The sequence below is a fragment of the Stegastes partitus genome, unplaced genomic scaffold (assembly GCF_000690725.1).
Source record: "Stegastes partitus isolate 25-593 unplaced genomic scaffold, Stegastes_partitus-1.0.2 Scaffold567, whole genome shotgun sequence".
NCBI classification, from domain to species: domain Eukaryota; kingdom Metazoa; phylum Chordata; class Actinopteri; family Pomacentridae; genus Stegastes; species Stegastes partitus.
Window position 1 is genome coordinate 292,553 of NW_007578298.1, and position 23,202 is coordinate 315,754.

General features: G+C 38.2%; 2 protein-coding genes across 2 annotated transcripts; one reads left to right on the forward strand and one right to left on the reverse strand.

Moving 5' to 3' along the window:
• Positions 1 to 244: 244 nt before the first annotated feature.
• Positions 245 to 10,262, reverse strand: slc13a2 (solute carrier family 13 member 2). The gene is made up of 12 exons (XM_008288609.1): positions 10,189 to 10,262; positions 8,230 to 8,350; positions 6,949 to 7,085; positions 5,087 to 5,346; positions 4,824 to 5,001; positions 4,598 to 4,720; positions 3,698 to 3,907; positions 2,979 to 3,079; positions 2,701 to 2,816; positions 967 to 1,128; positions 741 to 878; positions 245 to 373 (listed from the first exon to the last, which is right to left on the reverse strand). Exons 2-12 carry the CDS (start codon positions 8,326 to 8,328, stop codon positions 245 to 247), a joined length of 1,653 nt encoding a protein of 550 aa, XP_008286831.1. The 5' UTR covers positions 8,329 to 8,350; positions 10,189 to 10,262.
• A 6,867-nt stretch (positions 10,263 to 17,129) lies between these two features.
• On the forward strand, positions 17,130 to 22,758 carry vtnb (vitronectin b). The gene is made up of 8 exons (XM_008288610.1): positions 17,130 to 17,272; positions 18,359 to 18,475; positions 18,579 to 18,821; positions 19,651 to 19,790; positions 20,189 to 20,345; positions 21,487 to 21,645; positions 21,734 to 22,057; positions 22,197 to 22,758. Exons 1-8 carry the CDS (start codon positions 17,209 to 17,211, stop codon positions 22,331 to 22,333), a joined length of 1,341 nt encoding a protein of 446 aa, XP_008286832.1. The 5' UTR covers positions 17,130 to 17,208; the 3' UTR covers positions 22,334 to 22,758.
• Positions 22,759 to 23,202: the final 444 nt, after the last annotated feature.

The window sequence follows — 23,202 nt, forward strand, 5'->3', positions numbered from 1 at the left end:
ACACGAAGAAACTACTTTCTGAAAAAGACAGAAAAGTTTCGGTGATTTCACATGAAGTCTTGAGCTTTTCTTGCTGGTTTGTCTTCGTGGGCACAGTCAGAAAACTATCATTTTCTTCCGTGCAATAATCAAATGTGATCAAACCACATCACACTGTCCTGACGAAGCAGAATATTTGAGGTTATGAAATAAAATAAAAATCCAACTCTCCTCCATTCATTCCTTCTGTTCATCTGACTCTTCCTCAGGGTTTGCTCGTAACGTTTGCCCACGCAGGGAAAGTGCCCATGTCAAACATGGCGTATCCCCAGGTGTTGATGCCCAAATTAATGCACAGGATCCCGATGATGTTCAGCATGAAGCCGGCTCTCACCTGAAGGAACAGAAAGTCACATTCTGATCAGTAGGAGCAAAAGCAGTCAGATTTTAGTTCCCTATTTAAAAAAATAATCTTGATTTTCAGTTTCAGTTCTCTCAGATATGTTTTTATGCTTGCTGTGAGCGGCAATATTAGTTATTTGATATTTCTGTATCTGATAACACATTGTAGGAGTGTTCCATTTCATAAAATGTTCCTGATGTTTCCTAATGGTTTATATTGTGAATACTTTGCAGTACACTGTGAGAATGTCACGTGTTCATTACAACTAGGTTTATTAACAATTTCCTACAAATAAAATGTATGGTTTAATGAGGCAGATGCGGGTTAAATCCTTAGGCCTGATGGACAAGAATCTCACCATGTCCAAAACTTTGAGGTTTCCAAAAGAGAAGGCGATGGCGTTGGGAGGCGTGGCCACCGGCAGCATGAAGGCCAATGAGGCAGCGATGGTGCAGGGCAGCATCACGTAAAGTGGGTGTATCTTAATAGCTGTAGCCTGAGAAAAGACACAAAATACAGTTAAAAACAAAGAGGAGATCTGCCTGCACATGTAAAGTATGCATTCTTGAGGACGTTTGAGCTACCATTGAAGCCAGAATGGGCAGGAACAGGGTGGTGGTGGCCGTGTTGCTGGAGCACTCGGTGAACGTCGCCACAAGCAGGCAGAGCAGCAGCGAGATGGCAAAGGGGGGGATTTTCTGCAGAGGCGCTAAGCTTTCTCCCAACCACAAGGACAGGCCTGACTTCTGTAAACATAACAGGAATAGGAATAGTTTGTAGTGTTGTGTCATGGCTTTGTGTTCGTCGTCTCCCTTTACTCAGGTTGCAAGTGTGTTTTCTGATTCTTTGTCGTTTGTTGGTTCCTAGTTTGTCTCTCGCTGTTTGTCTGTCCACTATCTGCACAAACAGGAATCATCTACCAGTAAAGACTCTGTCACTTTTGCTATCTGTCTACTATTCACACCAGTCTCCACCAGGCTAACCTCTCCAGTAATTTTGCAGTCTCTGTGCTCCAGTTCAACTCTCTGCCTTCAGTCGGCTCCATCAGGACACTCAGCCCACATCGAGCTTGCAGGAACAAGACATCCGACAATCCTCCACTGCCTCTTCTACATTTTATCAATAAAAGTGTTAACCTTTCATCCTTCTTCACTTTTTCCAGCTCTTGATCTTCAATCCAACTAAACCATAGAAGGATGTCTGTTTGATGATCCTCCAACTCGACATTATTTGATCAAATATCTTAAAATCTACTACATACTCCAGATAGATCCACATTGCCTTTTCTTTTTGAGGTTGTAATGAACAGCAGTTAGCTGATTCCAAGCCAGTTAGCGATGACTCACTCCCTCTATCGCTCTTTGTTAAGCACCATTATGCCTTTCTTCTCATCGTTCTCTTTCTTTAGACATTGTTAAATGATTATTTGGTTTGGATTGTCTGTTGATTTTACATATACAGCTGAGGCCCACAAATAACGGCGGCTCATATTTTCAGCCATCTTGTGAGAATTCTGACATATTTACAGTTTCAATAAATCATATTTTATACATAATTTATTGTATGTGTTAAATTCTTAGATAGATTTTTTGATGTCTTTTAGAAGATGCTGTAAATATTTAGCCACTTTCGCAAAATTCAAACTAAATTATCAGTGTTGAAGACCTGTTGTCATCAACAAACAAACAAAAAAAACCACATAAGAATTATTTCCAAAAATGTAAATGGACTTGTGGGAAAAAAAATTAGTTTGGAGAATCTTTTAAGATAGTGCGCAGTGTGCCTGTAGACTTTAGTTTCTTCTTCATTATGGCAGAAAACCTGAGCAGAAACCAGGAAAGGTTTTGTTGTAGTAGGACTCGGTTATTATTTTGGTGTCCGTTTTTGCACTGCATATCCCAGAAATCAATTGGTAATTGTTACACTTGTGGGTGGTTTCATTGACATTTTATTTCACATTGTTATGCTGATTAAGCTTATTTTGGGTTCCTTTCCCCTAAAACTCCCTAATGTGAAAGTGAAGCTCTGATTCTACAATTAAAGATTAACCTTTGAAGCAATTTGCTAATTAGTCGAGCATTTATTTGATCTAAGAACTCCAAAGGATCATTTACTCATTTTATGTTCCCAGAACCCAGCGTGATATCTGAATATAGTTTGCTTTATGAACAAAATGCAAAGGTCTTACATTTTACAGTGATCTGAATCACAAAAGTGCAAGAAGACTGAAAACATTTGATTGCCAAAACCATTGTTTAGTATCTGATAGTTATAAATGCCTTAAATTCCTACAGATCACGGTGTTTGTGGATGTTTACCTCACTGCCAGCAGCCAGAGCGAAGCCTCCTCCCAGCAGCAAGATGATGTTCCAGGGCATTCGTTCGTGGACCACCTGCCAGTTCAGTAGAGCCGGGGGACTCTTTATCGGCTTACCTGTGAGACCCAGATGAAGTTTGAACATGAAACAGTAATTAGTCTGAAAGAGCAGTGTCAGGTCCGCCAGGTAATGATCACAGAGGGCTCCATTGAGAGGGAATTCAGGTCACATGAACACCATTAAAGGCATTGTATCGTAAGTGAGGTTGAATATCTCACCTGCCTCGTTGTAACCGTAACCACCAAGCCGGGGCAGCTCGGAGGGTACGACGAAGAACAGCATTGACATTAAGATGGCGATTGTTCCATCTGACACAAACCTGATGGACACAAGATAACATATTGTTGTTTTAAAATGTTGCTTCCAGGTTTTCTGCTCTGATTCAGCAGAACAAATATGAACTTATTGATGCAAAACTTCTACATTGTTTGTGGAGAAACGACCAAAGGTTAAACTGGATGACAAGGACTGAATAATTTCTGCACAGTTGGAGGGAAAACCAATGAATGAACCAGAAAGTTACAAGGGGAAAAGAATAGGAGTCAATACTTTAAACACTTCTCAAGATTAAGTTTGATTTTTTTCAAGAAAAGGTTCACAACTTTCTGGATAAACAATATGCAAGCATGAGCAAACAGTGTGATTGTTGGGGACTGTATTCCTCTGCGCAATTGTTGCTTTTGTGAATATATGGTGGGGTTAAGACAAAATAAACTACAGTTCCCCTGATGTACAATAGTTGCAGCAGTTACAGCACTGGAGTTCTAAAGTTTCATTTATATCATGTGTCGATTACACTGATACAGCTTAAAGGAACAGTTCATTGTTGCGGTTTTTTTCTGTCTTTTTCAGATTTTTTTTAACACTACCAAAATAATAGAGCACCATCTGTTCAATATATGCAATAAAATATGGAAAGAGACAGCAAAAGACTTACGCGCCATTCATATTGAAGAGCACTGTTGCCCAGCCGTCTATGAAGCCCGGCTCCCTGGTGAACCACAGGAGCACGAGCAGGATGAAGATGATGAGTACCGCAATCTCAGCGAACTTCATGCTACCCAGCTTTGCGTACTCCTCCTTCATCACTGCATACGCCTCCTTGTCTCTGTCGCTCTTCCCGCCACAGCCGAACGACTTCTTCAGGCTGAGGAGAAATCATACAGTGCAAAGATGCTGCAGGTTGGTACACAAATAAAGGAAAGATTCATAAGTGTGGATCAAGTTCAGTAGAACGGTTCAACTTTAAGCTAGAGGACATTAAAATGTAGTAGCTTCTCTTTACTACATCAGTTTTCTTCAGTTCGGTTTGTTCGTTTATTTCATAAGTGAAGGTTCAAAATTCATTACACTTTTTTTTCATGTGCCACACACACAGCAGATTATGTCATGTTACTATACATGGCTTCTAAATGGGACCATCATTTACAAAACGAACATCATGTTGTATTAAAGGAGACTTAAAATTAGTAAATGAGATCAGAAATTCATTAGGAAAAGTTTACTGAAGTAAGAAATCAAGTGAGAAGCTGAATCGTTTTCTAATGGACTTCTATCCATTTGACCTTCTTTTAGCAACCAGAGGAGTCGCCCCCTGCTGGCTGTCAGAAAGAATGCAGGTTTGAGGCCACACTGGCTTCACTTTGAACACCCAGAGGCCATCTTTTATGTACAGTCCATGATCCAAACCCATGTTGAGCCATGCTAATTGTTAGTTACATATTTGCATACCTCACAGTGTGAGTGTAAACATGATGCTGGCTGGATGTATTAAACACACTTATTTCTTTATTGGTCACACAAGCATCTATTGCTGCCTATGTTAAAGTTGTCTTACTTGAAGCCCAGGAACATAAACTGAAGCCAGACCCAGGTGAGCACCAGCGTCAGCACCATGTTGGGAAAGCAAAAGCCGAACCAGCTGGCAAAGTTGATCACACCACCGTTGTCAGGGAAAATCCTTCAGGGAAAGAAACATGGAGAGATGAGGGGAGGAGCACGTCCAGGACAGTCAGCTGTCATGTACCTGAAATAATGCTGACTCGTGTTTATTAATGCCTTACTCGTCCATTTGACCCTTGAGGATGAGGTTGGGTGTGGTGCCGGTGAGCGTGGCTGTGCCCCCGATGCTGGCAGAGTAACACACACTCAGACTCATCCCTTTGGTCAGGAGGTCGTACTTCGACTCCGTTGCTTTTCTTCTGGCCTCCCTCAGTGACTCTGGGCTAATCTCCTGGGCATCTGGAGCCCAAAACATTGAGAAAACAAACATTATTGGGAGGATCTCTTTCAAGAACCACATCTATCTAGCACACACTTTACTTACATGCTCTCTCCTCCGGCTGAGGCACAAAGTCTGACTTTTTGTCATCTATCATTTCCAGCTTAGTTTGTCTAGTCTCAAGCTCAAATGCCATGTTGTCCTGAGCCTGTCCAGCCTGGAAATCTCTTTCATCCGCCTGGACTTCTGTGTCTCTCAGCTGCTGGAGCACAGCGTGGGCGATGGGCAGCATCATGGCTGTGGTGGCTGTGTTGCTGATCCACATGGACAGGAAGGCCGAGACGATCATGAAGCCCATCATTAACCTGCAAGAGAAGGTGAGGACCATGTTGGTGACCATGCAGTGATGGACATGGAACTTTTTTTCTACAGTACTTTTCAAAAATTAGGAGGAAGTTATTTCATTGTCCTTCCAGGTAAACTGCTTGTTTTTCACCAACAAAGAATAAAGTAAAATAAATTAATTGTGGAAAGAAATAGTGTTCATCGGCATCTCTGTTTTGTTTTGCTTTCAGGAACGTAACACTTAAAAGCCCATTTAAAGCGGCCCTGAAGAAATCCTACAAAAGGACAAAACATCCTAACAAATTTGACAATACACGTGCAGCATTTAAGGAGAAATAATCACATGCAGGTGATGCAAAAACAGAAAACACTACACACAAATACGGACATACGACAAAAGTAACATTGAGTTACAATGAGTTAAGGTGATATTACACATCATTTATTGCCATGCTTTGCAGCTAATTGATGAAGCTGAATATTTAAGTTCCTGATTTGAAAATTGTTGTTTTCCAATTCAAATAAATGTCTAAATCATGAAATCAGAATGTTAAAGCTTAAAAAAAGAAAATACCTAAGTGATTTAACCCCTTTCTTTCTCATTTCATCAATTGCAGCATTTCTGTAAATGGTTGTGTGTGTTTTTTTTTTTTGCATTTTTAAATGGCTAGTTTATTTTTCTGTCTTTTCTTCACTTTCAGTATTTGGGGTCACAGGACCTTGCACAAGATGAAATAACTTGTCGAGAGCAATGTTTTTTTTGTCTGTCAAAGACAGTTTTAAATTATGAAAAGCACCAAAAGATGGATTTGTGTTATATATTTTACAGGATAGAAATGATAAAAAAACTACTTTGATGGTTCTTATACAACTAAACTACGTTCTCAGATACGTTTGGTGCAAATGTTTTTTGTTGTGACGTATCACAAATACGTTTCAATTCAACACACCATTGCCATTTGTTTAACCACTCTGCCGTCACTCCTTTACAGCCAACAAATCCTACATTTGATTAGACGAGACCCGTCATCCTGGTAACCCAGAAGATGGGGGAGAAGCTTCAAATGTGTTGTGAAAGACTTGGATTTTAAACCAGAGCTGTAATATTTTGGTAAATTAACCTAGCAGCAAGTGATGAAGTTTAAAGATAGATCTGCACATTCTAAATGAAGCTGCATTGTAGTGTTACATCAAAGCCAATTTAAGGCAGGAAGGGATTATTTTCAGACAAAAAATTCTGAATATATAACTCTGATACACAAAGACAAAAAAAATGGGGTAGCTAAATAAATGACCGGAGAGATACTTTAAGGATATTGATCCCAAACTGTACACAACCCTCAGTCTCTTGGTTTAAAGTCCTGTGTTAGACTTGAGCCTCCACCTCCTTCTGTGGACTTTGTTACTCCTTCAAAGTGAAAGCGTTCCTATCACATCACAGTCTTTCATTTCTAGGAGAAAACACATTTCACTCAAAACATAAATGATGATGCTGTTTGTATAAGAGTATAATTTTTGTGAGAGAAAGTTGGTGATGGATGGAACATGATCTGAAAGACTTGTGGTCACAGTGGACTCTTTATCTGCTGCAGTGTGCACACAGGGAGCTGCTGTTCTCTTACAGGGCAGGACGAACACCAACCAGCAGCAAAACCCGGAGAGCGATGCGCTTATGAAGGTTCCAGTGCTCCACCGCAATGGCCACCAGCAGGCCGCCTATGAACAGCATGTTGGAGTCTTTCAGATATTCAATGCTGACCTGCAAGAGATCAAACAGACACCGACTGAAGCAGATGAATAAACAAAAAATACATCATGGCCGTGAACCTGTTGTATGGCTGTCCTGCATCATCACATTTGTTTTACGAGCAATAAAAGTCAAACACTGGGATCAGCAGGTTTGTACATGTCAGTAAAAACTTGTCCTGTAAAGACCTGAGTCAGGGTGAAATCATGACTTTCATTGGGTTGTGTTTTGTCTATTAAAACAAAACAAACTTTGCATTCTGTTTTATTCTGTTTAACTGTCTGCTGGTGGTCTTAGCTGATCCTGATGTCCTGATGTTGGGGACCAAATATGTTTTTCTACATTTACGCACAGTTTAAAGTGATCAAATGACCAATTTAACTTCAGTTGATTGTTTTGTCTTTTACTCCACCTTGTGTTTATTTCATTATTGGAGATCTTTTTGCTCTTGTTATCAAAGACAACTCAACAAAAACCTTAAAAAGTTAAGTAGCGCTAGAAGAAAACCTTAGGAAAAATTGATGTCCTAATCATAAAAATATCTGAGAACCTTATATTCATAAGCAGCAACCTTCCCCTTCAGGTTTCAGTAAGACACAGGTGCATGTCGTCCTCAAATGTATCCATACCCTCCCATTAAAGAAGAAAAAAAAACAGCTGTCATTGAAATAAGTTGAAATTGACAAAAGCAGTAATAATAAAAAAAAAAAGAATGAAAATCACGACATTGCTTTTGAATTGTGGTTCAACAGAAGTATTAAAACACACACACACACAAGCAAACAAGCGTGATGGGACCCGTAAACTAATATTTTGTTGAACAACCCTTTGAGCCAATCACTGCAATCAAGTGTTTTCTATAACTCTCAATCAAACTTCTGCACCTATTGACAGGTATTTTGACCCACTGCTCATTAGCAAAGCGCTCTAATTTGTTCGGGACCGTTTTTTTTTTTTTTTTCATCCACAATTCAAAGGCAATGTCTTATTTCACTAAATTATGATTTCGCAATTTTTCATTTATTATTACTGTTTTTCAGTTTCTAGTTATTTGAGTGACTTTCGTGAATTTTGCCTTTTCTTTAATGGAAGGGTATGAATAAATTTGGGGACCACTGCAAGCTGTTACATAATGAACACAGAAGTGCAACCGTACATCTCCAGCCTTCATGATGCCCATCATGGGGAAGAGGACGACCGGCAGCAGCGCAGTCACAGCCAGAGGCATACACTCTGTGCTCCAGTACAGAGCCATGAGGATGATCGCGTAACCACATCTCGCCTCCTGTAAACACAGGGATAGATCATATAAAAGTTTAAAAGATGCTCACGTGTAACAAGATACACACAGAAAGCAAACGCAGGTGTTTGATTTGCATTTTGCACAAAGACACACACACACAGAAGCAGAGAGAGACAATAAAGCACAATCAGTACAGTATTTCATGCCCTTTGTCTTATCTCTGTCAGCTCTTTAAAAGACTGTAAGACTTTACACATGCAGATAGCAGCAACCCTTGATCATAAAACAAACAGTTTGTCGCAGTGGCGTCTTCCAAGATAGCTCTTTATGATCCCTCAGTAAAGTCTGTTTAAACTGCCTGACACAAAACTTTCCACTGTCATGAAAACTGTGAATGCCGCTAGTCAATGAGCATGCAAGTACAGCTTTAAAACATAAAGAAAAAAAATAACACAAAAGAGTGAAAAAAAAATCTAAAACGAGACAATTATTGTAACACATTCAAGAGAATTGTGTGAAATTTACTAATTGCTTGTACATGCACTGCAGTAGTTTGATGTATGTGCATTTTTGTTCTTACATTTACTTTGCAGCTATAATGTACTACAATATTTTGTACAGTTTGGGCAACATTAAATGCATCATATTCAATCATACATATATTTTGAGTTACATTCACTCTTCCTCTTCTTTTTCTTCAGGCATTTTAGAATCAATAGTGGTTTGTTTTATAAAATATATTTAAAATAAGCTTTAAATAAATCGTTTGACAGGAAAATGTGTTCATTTGCTTTATTACTGAGCATTAGACAAGGAGATTGATACCACTCGAAAGTCTGTATATTAAATATAAAGCTGGTGAGTGAGGGAGTGAGTCGCTCAGCACTAGGACAGAAAATAGGAAAGAACAATAGTCTGGCTCAGTCGCAGCAAAATCTGTCTAATTGGCTAATTATTAATTAATTAATTAATTAATTATCAGTAGTGATAATAGTAATTAGCGCACGGTGAGACTGGTTGAAGTGAATCCAGGCATCTGTAGTCTTTATGTGTTTATTGGCTCTATGTTGAGGCACAAAGACTGAACTGTGCTGCATTCAGTCACCTTTGTTTCTCATTTGTCATAAAGTAAAGGAGCCTTTTAAAATACTGTAATTATAAAAATGAAAGTTACAAAAATTTGCAGATTAATTAAGTTTTTCGTTGTAGGTTTTAAACACAATAGATTACATGGCCGGTGAGGTTTTTAAGTTGACATGTCTGTCACTTTTAAGTTGAGAAAAAAATAGATGCTAGTGTCAGTGTCACTGATTTAAAGGATTCTTTTTTTCTTATTAATAAACTCTAATCACTAATAAACTAAAGCATTATGTGCTGGCCAAAAATGAACTGTTTTCTTTAAGCTAAATCTGCAAAAAAAATAATAATAAAAAAAAAAGATTCAGCACTCCTCGGTGTAACTGGACCCATCTGTGATTTATCTGCAACAAACAGTCGTGACAAAAATTTAATGGCTTTTCAGCTGAACTACAGACAGTGTTTACACAGAGCAGGTAGGAGACAAGTATGGAGACTTACTAATATATGTAAGTAAAAAAACAAAATATCTGAAATATGTAGGGTCATCATTTCTTTTTCTAGTCTATCACCTATGGAAAAATGTTGCACATGTTTCTTTTTTTTTTTTTTTTCCAGTAATCAACAAAATTCAACTTTAGTTACCAAACTGGACACCTGTCTGAAGTGTCCAGTGACAAGCAGAAAAATGAAGCACAGACAAGGAACACACATTATTAGCGGCGATCGAACCAACTCCAACTGTTTTAGACTTTCTAAAACGTGTGAGGTTCTGTCAGTCAGCCCAGCTGACACACACTCACCGAGGAAGGCAATGCGAGAGGCAGAGGAAGGATTATGAGCGGAGTGAGAACGATGATCAAGTAGTTTCTGTGGTACCAAAACCAGCTCCCCCAATTAACCATGATGCTCTCAGAAAAATTAACAAACAACCCAGAGTCAAAAAAAGGTAACTGAGAACAGTCAGCTGATCGAGGCAAACACAGATCCGGTGTGAAGAAAAACAAATCAGCTGCAAACAGATGTGCTCCACAAAGAGCCACTGAAGTAAAGAGACTAAAATGAGCAGCCTATCTATATCAGTGGTCGCACATCAAACATTAACTCAACACCAAAGACATCATGATCCTTGACAGAGAGGCAGAGGAAGTTATTGGGAAACAATGGACAGTAACAGTAAAGATACAGAGAGAGGGGAGGGAGGGAGGAGTGAAAGACAAGGAGACAGATAGACGATTAATGGGCAGGTATATTACATGAAGCTCCGTCAGGTTTAGCCAAAGGTCAGCTGCTGTGCATGAGCAGAGAAATCCACTGAAGTCAGCAATACAAGGTCTGCAAAATCTGTACCTAAAGTCCTGGACAGAAAGTGCAGTACAGAGATACGTTGGAGATGTCAGCGTCAATTAGAGGAACTTTCGGGGAAAAAAATAAAACATTCCCCCACCAGAGACGTTGCTTAAGGTCAGGAGTTTTGCTGCTGCATTCTTAATTAACTGCCTGACGTTCACTCTTTACTTAAACATTAATGTAAGCTTTGAAGCATTTTGTCTGTTGGACTCTTTCAGTGAAAATAGTGTCCAATTCATAGTGATATAACAAGTATGTGCCCCTGTAAACGACGGAACAAGGTAAGGAACCACAGTTCTACTGCTTCAGCTTTACTTGTCTGACTTAAATTGAGATGAACGCGTCCTTCACAAATCACTAAAATTACTCAAATATCAGCATATTAGAACTTTGATCCAAAATTAATTGCGGCTTTGAGGCTTTAAAAGTGAACTAAACTGACACAAATTAGAAGCTTCAATGTTATAATAAGCCTGTAAACCAAGAAAGATCTGCGCTGTTCTCAATAAACTCATCACTGCAGTTTTTATTATCTTACACAACAAACTGTCACTGTTGTTTCATAAATAACTTTTTCCTACACTCCATAATAAGATAAGAAACAGATTCAATTAAACCATAAAATGCAGCCAAATTGGAGCAATGCACTTGCAAAACATGTAAATGAAATCTTGTAGTTATGTAAAGTAAATTAAACTTAAAACACATGGTGGAATACTGCATAAATCCATATTAATGTTTTGCCTACTGACTGATCAGGTAACAATCAGTGAATAGAGGCAGCCCTGTGGCTGATGAAGACAGTCAGAGAAAAGAATTCTTCATCTTTTCATTTAAAACTGTTTCCCATTTCTTTAGTAGCTCTAGAAGTTTGCATTGACTGTGTGAGAGACTCACTAATAAATCAGAATATTCCAAATATAAACTGGAGAAATGATGAATAAAAAAACTAAGCAATTTAACTCTGAAAAGTACATATTTTGATTTATCAGTTAGTGATTTATTTCAAAACACACTTTTCTCAACAACACAGTTAGCAGTTTGTACAGTTTGTCCACAAAAGGTTTCAGTGGTAAGATTCACACTAACTTCCAAACATACACAAATTCTGGATGTTAATTTCTTCAACTTTCTTCTTTTCGTAACACTCAACCTGCATTGTGTTGAGTAACTTCTAAGACAAGGCTACAGAAAAGTTGGGATGTTTTTAACATTTCAAAGGAAAAGAGACACAAACCTCCAGTCACGTTACTACCGGCTGAACTTTTTTGTTTTAATTACACACATTAAAGAATAAGCCTGAGCTGAACGTTGTCTTTGTACAGATTTTATGGCTGATTGTGTTATGGAGAATCATCGGCAATGAAAAGCTCAAAGGTTTTGTGATTGTTCACTGAAAGCCGGCCTCTTTTCTGTCCTCAGCAGAGCAGCTGACTGGATTAGGGCTAGATTAATATTTGACATAAAAAGGTTCATGCCAATTAAAAACTATATATAACAGACTGTTTGCTCATGGAAAGCAGGTGGATATAAATCTTTATTTCTCAATATTTCGTCACTCATTACAGTTGGAATTAGGTTGTAGGTAACTTTACAGATATGTGAGGACAGTAATGGCATTGTATCCAATCAGTACTCAGCAAAAAGAATCAATACGAATCCTGAAAGTGTCTCCAGCGACAATAAAGGTGTTCTGTTACTGTTTCACCACAATCTGTCAGACAAACTGATAAAATACCTACATTACACCAGGTTAACCTCAAATGCAGAAGTATGATAATCTTCTTCTGTGGATGTGGAGGAAGTTTTGTAAAGGTCATGGAAATATTTTGGATTATGACATGTTTTTTAAAGAACCGACGATGTGGGTTTTAAAGGAGGGCAATATTTACCATTTTACCACTTAAAAGATGCATTTAGTCGTATGATTTTCTTAGACATCTTTTTTTTTTTTTATCATACTTTTTAACCCTTTAAAAACAGAGAGAATGGAATCATGCAATGGATCTGTGACTTGTGGTTTCATTGCGAAACTTCATATATATATATATATATATGTATGTATATATACATCTATAAAGTAGTCGTGCCCGCATGTGTGTGTGTGTTTTTTTTGTCAGTAAACAGTCTAGAGCTTTACAAGAGAGGAGTTTGAACTTGAAACTTCACACATGATCTCGATATGGTTGCTTCTCAGAGAGATTAGATTTTGGGATCGATAAATGCATTGGTGACAACTCACAAAAAGACATAAGTTTATTATACTAACTTACGAAGACATTCAGACCTGTAAATAGGTGATATAAAGTATGACCTTGAGACAAAGGTCAAAGTCATCGTACATTGGGCAACTATATCCCTCTACTGAGGGCTCTCTAGTTTTTAGAGCTGCAGAGGTAGAAAGGAAAGGGGGTAGAAGAATGGGGAGAGACCTGCAGCAAAGGGTCATGAGCGGGAGTCGAAGCCACGTTGCGGGAACTGTAACCCCTGTTTATGGGTCACTCTGTCTATCGGCCCCGTCTATCGGTGCCCTCATTGGAAACCTGATATTTTATCAAAATCCCTTTATTCAGTGTGTCTCAATTTGAAATTCACCCCTGAATAAATCATGTTTTCTAACCAGGAAATCAGGAAAAAGGACACAATGATGCACTACTCGATGCAACCATGAAGTCATCAGTGACTCAGCTGTGACCAACAGTCATGTGAGAAAAATTCAGAGATTTTTCAGCAGAACTGCAGGCAGTGCTGACACAGAACGGAGAGAAAACAAAGATGGAAACAAATTCAATGTAAGTTTAAGTAGCTTTATATCAATAGTATCTCGAGTTGGTGTTTTTCCCACATTTAACACCTGTGGGTTCTTAAAAAGATGTTGTACATGTCGATTCCAGAATTTTGTCAATTTTTATGAAATAAATAATCAAAGAAATTCAATGTTTGTTGTTTCTTTTCTTATATTTCTGAGTTCCCTCTGCGTCACTCTTGCTTGTGCTGTTTTTCATAGATGCGCAAGACCTTATAATCCAGTGAAAAATGAGCCCAGAGGGAGTAAAAATGTGACAGGAGTAAAGAAAACACTCAGAAGCTGCTCAGGGCTCAGAGGATTAATCTGTCTCTTTCAAGTTTAACATGATGGAAGTGCAACAATAACTTGTTGGAAGATCTCTTTAAGAACAATACACATTTTATCGTCATGTACTGAGCAAAACTGACATCGAACCCCTTCAGGCGGAGGCTCTTTCTTAAATTTCTACCTGAAAAAAAAAACTAAATCAGTGACAGTAACAGCTCCACAATAGTGAGGCAGAAATGAACAACCTTGGGCTCTGTGGATAAGAGACACTTTGAAACGCAGTCTTCTTATCCTTATCACCAGACCACAGAGAGATCTGAGAAACTCCAGCAGCAGTAGACATTTCTGCTTCCGACTGATCAAAACTGTTAATTCAGGAGTAAATAACTACGGAGGCAGTGACACTGATGTCATTGAACCAGTTCTAAATAATTTTCAACTGTGACTTTCCCAAATTTGATGCAAAAGAAAGGAATCACAACAAAATTGCTGCATTCATTTAGGTCATAGACGCACCAGACAGTGTTCCAGGTGTGGTGGCAGGTTGCGTTTTATGTAACAGATAAAGGTTAAAAACAAGTTCAACGGTTAAATCACATCTTACCCCAAAAAATCTCTTGTACAAAAGATGCTTTCCTAATCAGAATTTTCTGTTATCTTAAATGTTTTACCCTTATAAATCCATCTCATTCTATTATTAGTCATAACAAACAGGAGGCTGTTTTCTGTCAGTGACTTTTAATCACTATCCTGCAGTTAAACTCCACCAGCAGAAGAAACATCAACATGCAGGCCTGAGCTTTGCTATTTAAACCTTTAAATACATAAAACTTTGCAGATTACTCAGCATATATTTCTACGCTTTTCACTGAATGTTCCTCAAAGTGATCTTACATCATTAACTGGCAGCTATTAGAGATATGGCAGCAACCCAAGTGTTACTAACTGATACAGGCTGCACTGAAAACCAAAGTCCACTTAGTAATCAGTTTAGTCTTTCCTCTGTCAGGTTTATCAGACAAACAACAAAGATACATACAGTTTAAAACACTTTCTGACTTTCTTTATTGGTTGTCCAGTTTTCTTTTGTTCTAAAAACATTCTGCAAAGTTCTAGTCTTCAGTGGGAAGTTTTCGTTTTAGCTCTCAGAATGTTTTACTTAAAGGCAGAAAAAAGTTCTCTAAGGATGCTCTCCAGCGTTTCTGAATGTTGCACCGCAAATGTCCTTCCTTTGTTGTCATGTTACATTGTGAGAATGTTTTATAGAAGAATGTTCTCAACAGCAGTATCATCAAGACGTCCTCAGATAAAATCTTTCACCTTTGTTAATATTTTAAATTACAGGAACGTTCTGTAAGGGGCTGCTCAGTGGTTCGGTGGTCAGCACCATCGCCTCGCGGCTAGAAGATCCCTGGTTCACGTCCCAGGTCGGAGGCCTGGTGGAGTTTGTATATTCTCCCCATGCAGCGTGGGTTCTCTGTGGGTTCTCCGGCTTCCTCTCACAAATCCAAAAACATGCTGAGGTTAATTGATCATTCTACATATTTTATTTTGAACAAATTTTGTGGCTGTACCATAGCCAACAGCAGTGACTTTTCATCTTTTCAAAATCTTATTCAAAGTCCCCACAGTCAAACCTTGGACTGTAATATATCAACAGAGAATTTAGAAACAGAATTAATTCGGTGTTCATATGTCTGTGTTGAATGTTGGGGGACGGACTATTGCAATCTTTGCAAGAATCATACCACTAGACCTGTGTTTGTATCATTACATTTTTCCTATGTCATATCTGATGTTATGTTTAAATATCCAAATGAGATATTCTGAAAATAAATATGCATACATTTCCAGCACAGACATCTGAACATTGAATGAATCCTATTTCTAAATTCTCTGTTGACATATTAGAGTACAAGGTTTTGACTGTGGGGATTTGGATATCTCTTTGAATCACTCCATAAAGAAAAAAGTATATTTTTGCGATGAAGTAGGACTGTGTTCTTTGGACATCATAACAACAGTACACAGGATCTACTAAACTGATGAAAAGTCGATACTGTTGCCTCTTGTACTTGTGCTAGTATTTTTTATTTTTTTTAAATCAGCACAAATTATTATTTTACTAATATTTGTCATTATTTCAAATAAGAATTGTGTGTATTAAGGATTTTAAAATTATAAATATTCTTTAAAATGTTATTTTACCTATTTGTGGAAAAAAAAAAAAAAAACGTCACTGTTTGATCCAAAATTTATATAAAACACAGCTTTAACTGACTATAGCAAATATTTAGGCTGAGACTCTAAAGTGTCATTAGCAGAAACCCAACAAAACCATGCTTTCCCCAATGAGGAAACTTAGGTTTTATTTCAATTTTTTTAAATAAGTAAAAGCAACTGCATTGTTATAATGTAGGGCACAGAGCAGGTAAAATAATGCGGAGACACGTGGATAATCAGTCGTTGGTAGAAAATCACTTTAGACCAATCTATTGAGCCTCTGAGGCCTTCGAGGAAAACCAACATGCTGTGACTGTAACATTCTGTTTCTATGAAAGAAGATGGTGAGTGATAAAGAATTAAGATCACTTTAATCAGTCTGCAGAAAAGTCCTGCATCTCTCCATAGTGCTGAATCTGACCTGCTGGCTATAATCCAAGCTGGATAACACAAGGACTGCAAAGATATTAAAAATCTCCTACCTGTTTTTTTTTTTTTTTTTGCTTTCTCTTTTTTAATGCACTACTCTGGTTGTCAGGGCTAAATTTGAAAGAGGGCATTGTGTTTGTTTTGGAGTTGTTTACTTACACCAGGGATCGATAGAGGGGGGGAAAAAGCGGTCCTGGTTACACAACATTAAAACTCTTTTCTTCATTTACAAGCTGACTTTACTAGACGTTCCAAATATTTATCTGCTCTACAAGACAAAAAAGGCACTTTCATAGTTACAATGGACTTTATAAGTTTGCATTTTAATCGCTTTTTAGCTAAAACAGACTATCAATACAAGATTTATTACAATTATGATAGCACTAATAAACAAACGTGATATCATTTGTTACGTTTGCCAGAAAACATTGGAAAACACATTTTGGGCCTAAAAGTACTCAGGTTTGTGCTGTCCTAGGATGGTGTTTCTGGGGCAGACGGGTCAGAGATCAGCCCTCACAGTTTAATCATTATCATGTTGACCAATCAGAAGGGCAGACGCCTGGGGGTCAGCAGCTTCTGAAAATATCTATTGATCATCTGCAGCACATCCCAAAGTGGGACACTCAGCTCAGACCCATCTGACGGTTCATCCATGTAAACACACTGTGATTACATTCTTTAGGAAATTTACACAATTTTTTATTTTGAAACTGAGATATTTTCTGTGAGTCGGCATGAAGCCAGCGGTGGTTCTGCTGGGCCTCGTCCTCCTGCTGGACGCCACCTTTGCTGCAGAAGGTAAATCTGCAAACACACTGTTGCAGCTCCTAGTCTGATTTGTAAAACAGAAATCTAACTAACTGGTCTCTTTTGTTCTGCGTCCACAGCTCACTGAGCAATGACAGCGTTACTGTTCGAGACTGGATTCGATTTTTGACACGAAAGATGCATTTTCATTGCATTAGTAATATTACATTAGTAACATATATATAGTGTCATTTTTAAATATTGGAAAATGTTTTACTGCTGTGTAATATATATGTATACATTTATTATTGATAAAAATTAAGAGCTTTGCAGTTTATTTCGTGTGATTTTGCTTGCAGGTGCATGTATTCAATTCAAAATATAACAACTTCTTGGACAGTGGGATATGAAATATGTGCATTTAAATTGATGTTGCTTGCAGTAGTGAAAGGTAATAAGGTACATTTGGTGAGGTACTGCATGTAAATGTAATTTCGAGTTTTGTGTTTTTGTGTTTGTAGTTTACTTTAGCAGCTTTTTATGCTCCTACATATTAGCACCCAACTACATTTATTTGGCAGCAATAGTTGGGTTGTTTTTTATGTCAGATTTAACATTAAAGAAAACATGCAAATATATATATAGAAAATATGATAGTGTGTTCCCCAGCCTTCGTGGCTTGTGATTTTTTTACAAAAACAAAGGTCCAGTTAAGGAAAAGAAAGAAAGAAAATTTGAGGACCAGACTTTTAGTTGTTATTCTCTTCTTATTAATCGTACCACAAACCCTTGTGACTCACTGGAATTACCTGGACTCTTGGTTGGGAAACATTTTGCTAAAGTAACAGTTAACAAAATAGTTAAATTGTGGACCATATATAACAGCAAAATGCTGCTGAGAGTCCAGTTTAATGAATCAGAATCACTAAAAAGTCTAATCATGCAATGTATAATCATGTCCATTATGCTGATAATACTTCTCTATTTTTATGTAAATCTAAATGCGGCATTTACTTGTGGTGAAGTATTTTACACTGCTGTATTGGTACTTCTTCTGTTGCTAGTTACCAAATGGTAAAGTCAGATCAAGTCTACTGATGTTGTTTCACTCTAAACAAACAAACTGTGTTTCCACAGAGTCCTGTGAAGGTCGCTGTGGCTCCTTTAGTGCTCAGACCAAATGTCAGTGTGACTCCATGTGTGTCTACTATGGAAGCTGCTGTGGGGACTATTACACCATCTGCCCCAAAAAAAGTCAGTACAGCTGTGAAATATTAAAGTTTCACTGCATAAATGAGTTGCAATTTATTATTAAGCATATTTCTACTGACAATACCTTCTCATGGTCTGCCCTCAGTTGCTCGGGGTGATACCTTTGAGGAGACTGAGGAAGTGACAGAAATAATGACAAATCTCAGCAACTACACCACAACTGCAATGCCAACTTCAGACACCGCTACTCCAACCACCCCTGCCACTCCTCCCTCCACCACCACACAGGCACCAACGGCACCTGTAGATCTGGACGCAGCGGCCTGCAGCGGTCGACCTTTTGATGCTTTCCTTCAGCTGAAGAACGGGTCCATCTATGCATTTAGAGGTAAACCTGAACATGCAAATGGGTGTCTGTCTGTAAGTGATATTTATTGTCTTTCTCTGTTGTTGGTTCAGTGTTTGGATACAAAATGTCAGTTTTTAGAAAGAAAATGGTCAAATTTTCAAAATTTTAATCATGGATTTGAGTTTATCCAGTAGTTTTGAAAAGTTTCACGTCAATCATTTATATTGGCTGTCTTGGACATAGGTTCCTATGATATAGAAATGTTCTTTTCTACTTTTTTTAAAAACTTTATTGTTAGTCAGTTAACATCTAAGCAGATCACACCACCAACACTTAAATCTAAACCTTGCTGTTCTATTTTCCTAAATGCTCCAGCAATACTCTAAATTCTTCTCTAAAACTGACACAGCAAATTGGCACATGAACATTACAGCATGTTAAAAATAATTATGTCATGTCAGTGTTTCCGAATGAAAGAAAATGTGCCCAGAGGCGTTCATAAATTAGTCCACGCTTTTGTCTCTCTGGATTTATTTTTCTGTCAGTAAAAAGAGAGAAAGAAAAGTACTAATTTAATGGATGGATGGATGGATTTTGCAGTGCAATTAACCAAAGTTAGCATCATGCATTTTCTCTTGAAGAGAAAAAGGTCATGCATGTTTTTTTTAAAGAATACAAACATGCATAAATGTTCCTTCTTTGCTTCTACATCTACTATAGTTTGAGGAAATAAACAAGAAAACAAACTGATTTGCTGACATTTGTACTCTCAATCTGTTTTCTGTGTTGGTGTTTTGTGATTTTTCCTGGTTCCCTTAATGTGACATACTGATATGAAAACTGACCCGACGCCTGCTTTTTTTCATAGGTGAATATTTTTTTGAGTTGGATGATAAGTCCATACTTCCTGGTTACCCCAAGCTCATCAAGGATGTTTGGGGAATCTCTGGGCCCATCAGCGCTGCTTTCACACGCATCAACTGCCAGGGAAAGTCCTACATCTTTAAGGTAGACGCTTCTGTCTCTATAGAGTCTGGAATTAGTGAGTGTTTAGTGAAGCTTATCATTGGAGATTCAGAGTATTATAAAACACTGAATCTCCACTTGTATCATAATTCAATCACTCTTTGCTTGGGAACCCAACTTCAAATAGTGTGACAGTAGTTTTCTGTGCTGGGACACTGCTGATGCCGCCTTTAGCTAAATTAACCTGAGTGTCCTCACAAAGAAAGCTTTAGAAACATGGAGGCAAAGCAGTGATGCCCTGAACACACTATAAACCAAAAATCCTGTTAATTATTCATTTGACTTGAAATATTTCAGTGCTTAGAGCTTGAGTAGGGACACATGGTGCTCACAAACCCTGTTCCTTGCAGTAGTACCTCATCACATGTGTTCTTCTGCAGGGGAACCAGTACTGGAGGTTTGACGGTGATGTCTTGGATGAGGACTATCCAAGGGAAATTTCAGTCGGCTTCAGTGGCATACCAGCTGATGTTGATGCTGCGTTTGCCGTACCAGCACCGAGTCACCGGGGCAAAGAGAAAGCGTACTTTTTCAAAGGTATTTGTGTAGAGATGAGTGCTATTTTCCAGTTTTCAAAAGCACATAGCGACCGGTAAACCTTGCAGTTCTCTAAAGCTTTTAATTTTCTTTGCTCATGAACTTTTCAAATGAAGACACTCGATTTGCATATGACTCAGCAGGTAAAGCCATTAGGAGTGTTGTGTTTGAATAGTTTTAACAGGGATAGAAAACTAAACTGTATTTCATTTTATAATAAAAAGCAAAGATCAGGAATCACAAAAATCAATTAGTGCAATATGCAATTTGTGACTTTTATAACCTTCTTGTGATTTCTGCAGTTCGGTTCAGGACCAATTTGGAGTCTTGATACTCCAGAGGCACAAAGTAACTAAATACATTTACTCAAGTACTGCCCAAAAGTACACTTTTAAAGTACTCATAATTTACTTCAGTAACTTCATTTTACATTATACCTAAAGTCCACAACATTTCAGAGGAAGTAATCGGTATTTTCTCTCTACTATATAAATCTAATGGCTTTAATTACATTATCAGTTCTGAATAATAAAAATATTAATAATTAACAAACACATCATGATGGTTTATTGTAGATTAGGATTCCCCATAGTAACCAGCTGCACCAGTAGAATAACACTTACCTACCAGTACGTCTTCAGAATGAGCACTTTTAGTTTGGATAGTAAAAGTATATTCAGTCCTAATATGTACATTTTTTTATATGTGGAGATTTAAATGTAGCACTTAGTTGTAACAGAGTATTTCTAAATTGTGGATTTGCTACTTTTACACAATTAAATATCTGAGTACTTCTTCCAATACTTAAGACTTTACTTGTCCCATAATCTCGTACTGACTTGTGATGTGAGGACACTCCAAAATTTGGCATTTAGCAAAGATGTTCGAACAGCCTTAGTGGGAAGAAAAAAGAAAAAGTGTGATGAAAATCAATCCATAAACTGAGTTTTTATCTATTTGTTTTGTTCACAGCAGATATTTTAAGTCGTCACAGGAGGAAAAGCATAGCAGCAGACAGCAGAACCCTGAAACTGCTGCTAAATTGACAACAGCCAACATCGGCTGTATTATTTTAAACACTTGGTTTTCATACTGTGACTTGTCAACAAGTCCTACAATATGTGGTTTTGCCTTCCTTCAGGTGACAAGTACTACCAGTATGAGTTCAAGCAGCAGCCTTCCCATGAGGAGTGTGTCGAGATGAGCAAGTCGTCCCCATCTGTGCTGTTCACACAATACACCAACCTCTTCTGTGAGAACATATTGGAGGATCTCTTCACAGAGCTCTTTGGAGGCTCCTGTAAGGTCCAGCTGTTGTGCGTTTGCATGATATCTCTCATTTGTTATTTTCTATCTGCATTATTTCTGTGACTTTTCTCCCCTTCCAGTGGGCAGTCACCACAGAGGCCCTCGTCTCATCAGCAGGGACTGGCACGGCATCAGGCCTCCTGTGGATGCTGCCATGGTGGGGCGAGTGTACCTCAGTCCCAAACCCACGCCGTCTTCTCCTCTGCTGAGGAGGCGCAGCAGCCGCAAGAGGAAGCCCAGCAAGAAGCGTGGACAGAGAAGAAGGCAGAGCCGCTTCGTATTGGATGATTTGTGGTTTTACGATGACTTGTTTGACTTCAGCGACTACAGCGACATCATTGATGAGGACACCACGCAGGAGTACAAAAGCACCCCCGTTCAGAATGTGTATTTTTTTAAGAGAGGTATGAAAACATGGAGTCATTGTTGCTTGTAAGTCAAAACTGGGGCAAAATTCCACTCAAAGCAAGAAGACAAAAGACCCTTTTTATGCTTCCTCCTTTGACACCTTTGGGTTTGTTCATTCTTTTCTGTTTGTTGCAGATAAATACTACAGAGCGGCTCTGCAGACGAAACATGTGGACATTGTCATCCCTCCTTACCCACGATCCATTGCAAAGTACTGGCTGGGCTGCGAGCGGGAATACACACCTGATGAATCAAGAGCAGAGAAGAGATAGACAGCTGAAGGAATACAGACAAACCAGCTCTGAATCCCAAACACATCTCTTTGTGACTAGTAAAATATGAGCTAAATAATAAGAGCACCAGCTCTTTGTTGTAACAATATTTAGTTCATTATAATGAGCTTTGAAATACCATCTTAGATAGAAATTGTGCATGAGTTAATAAACTTTAGATTTCAGTGTGGTAAGTGTGTTAGTATTGTTGTTCAACTAATGCAGACAACAAGCACACACCTAATGCAGGTGTGTATCACATGTACATGCTTAATCTTAATATTGACCTAAACCACATTCCTACCTTGTATTTTCACAAATACTGATACTGTGAGCAGACACATAACTACACATGCACATACTGCCCTCTGCTGGTCAATGTATCTGTCTGCATCCCTGTAAAAATAAACGATTGTTTGCTCCTGCGATGACCTCTTTAGTCTTATCATTGTTGAATTTTTTTCCGACACATACTAATGTATTTTAGTTGTCTGATTCCTCACCTCATATTCCGGAGTTGCAAGTCATGTTTACATCATAACCCCATGCAATCTCAGCTGATCTTCTGTCCTGAATATTGTGGCCTTGCACAATGTCTTCTAAGTAGGTAAAATGACTTACAAAGATTTCCTGGATTCCTCTTCCTCACATATTATGATTTTCAGCCTTCCGATTATTTACCCTTGTTACATTAAGCTTGTGAGATTATAGACTTCTACATGCATATTACCAGGACAAATGTCAATTTCTATACAGATGTTACATATGAAGAGTTCACATGCAAAAACTGATAACTCCATTTTTGTAGAATTTTTAGAAAAAAATGTTATTTTCTTGTTTGCTTGCGATAATATCAATCAAATTGAAGT

Bases quoted from the DNA above. Each gene is read 5' to 3' on its own strand.
- slc13a2 (XM_008288609.1), bottom strand. From the start codon at position 8,328: ATGGCTCTGTACTGGAGCACAGAGTGTATGCCTCTGGCTGTGACTGCG. The intron at 5,347-6,948 runs GTAAGAGAACAG...CTTCTCTTGCAG, and splicing joins GTTGGTGTTCGTCCTGCCCT to GTTAATGATGGGCTTCATGA. The intron at 2,817-2,978 runs GTGAGATATTCA...TGGGTCTCACAG, and splicing joins TTACGGTTACAACGAGGCAG to GTAAGCCGATAAAGAGTCCC.
- vtnb (XM_008288610.1), top strand. From the start codon at position 17,209: ATGAAGCCAGCGGTGGTTCTGCTGGGCCTCGTCCTCCTGCTGGACGCC. The intron at 18,476-18,578 runs GTCAGTACAGCT...GTCTGCCCTCAG, and splicing joins CACCATCTGCCCCAAAAAAA to TTGCTCGGGGTGATACCTTT. The intron at 22,058-22,196 runs GTATGAAAACAT...TGTTTGTTGCAG, and splicing joins TGTGTATTTTTTTAAGAGAG to ATAAATACTACAGAGCGGCT.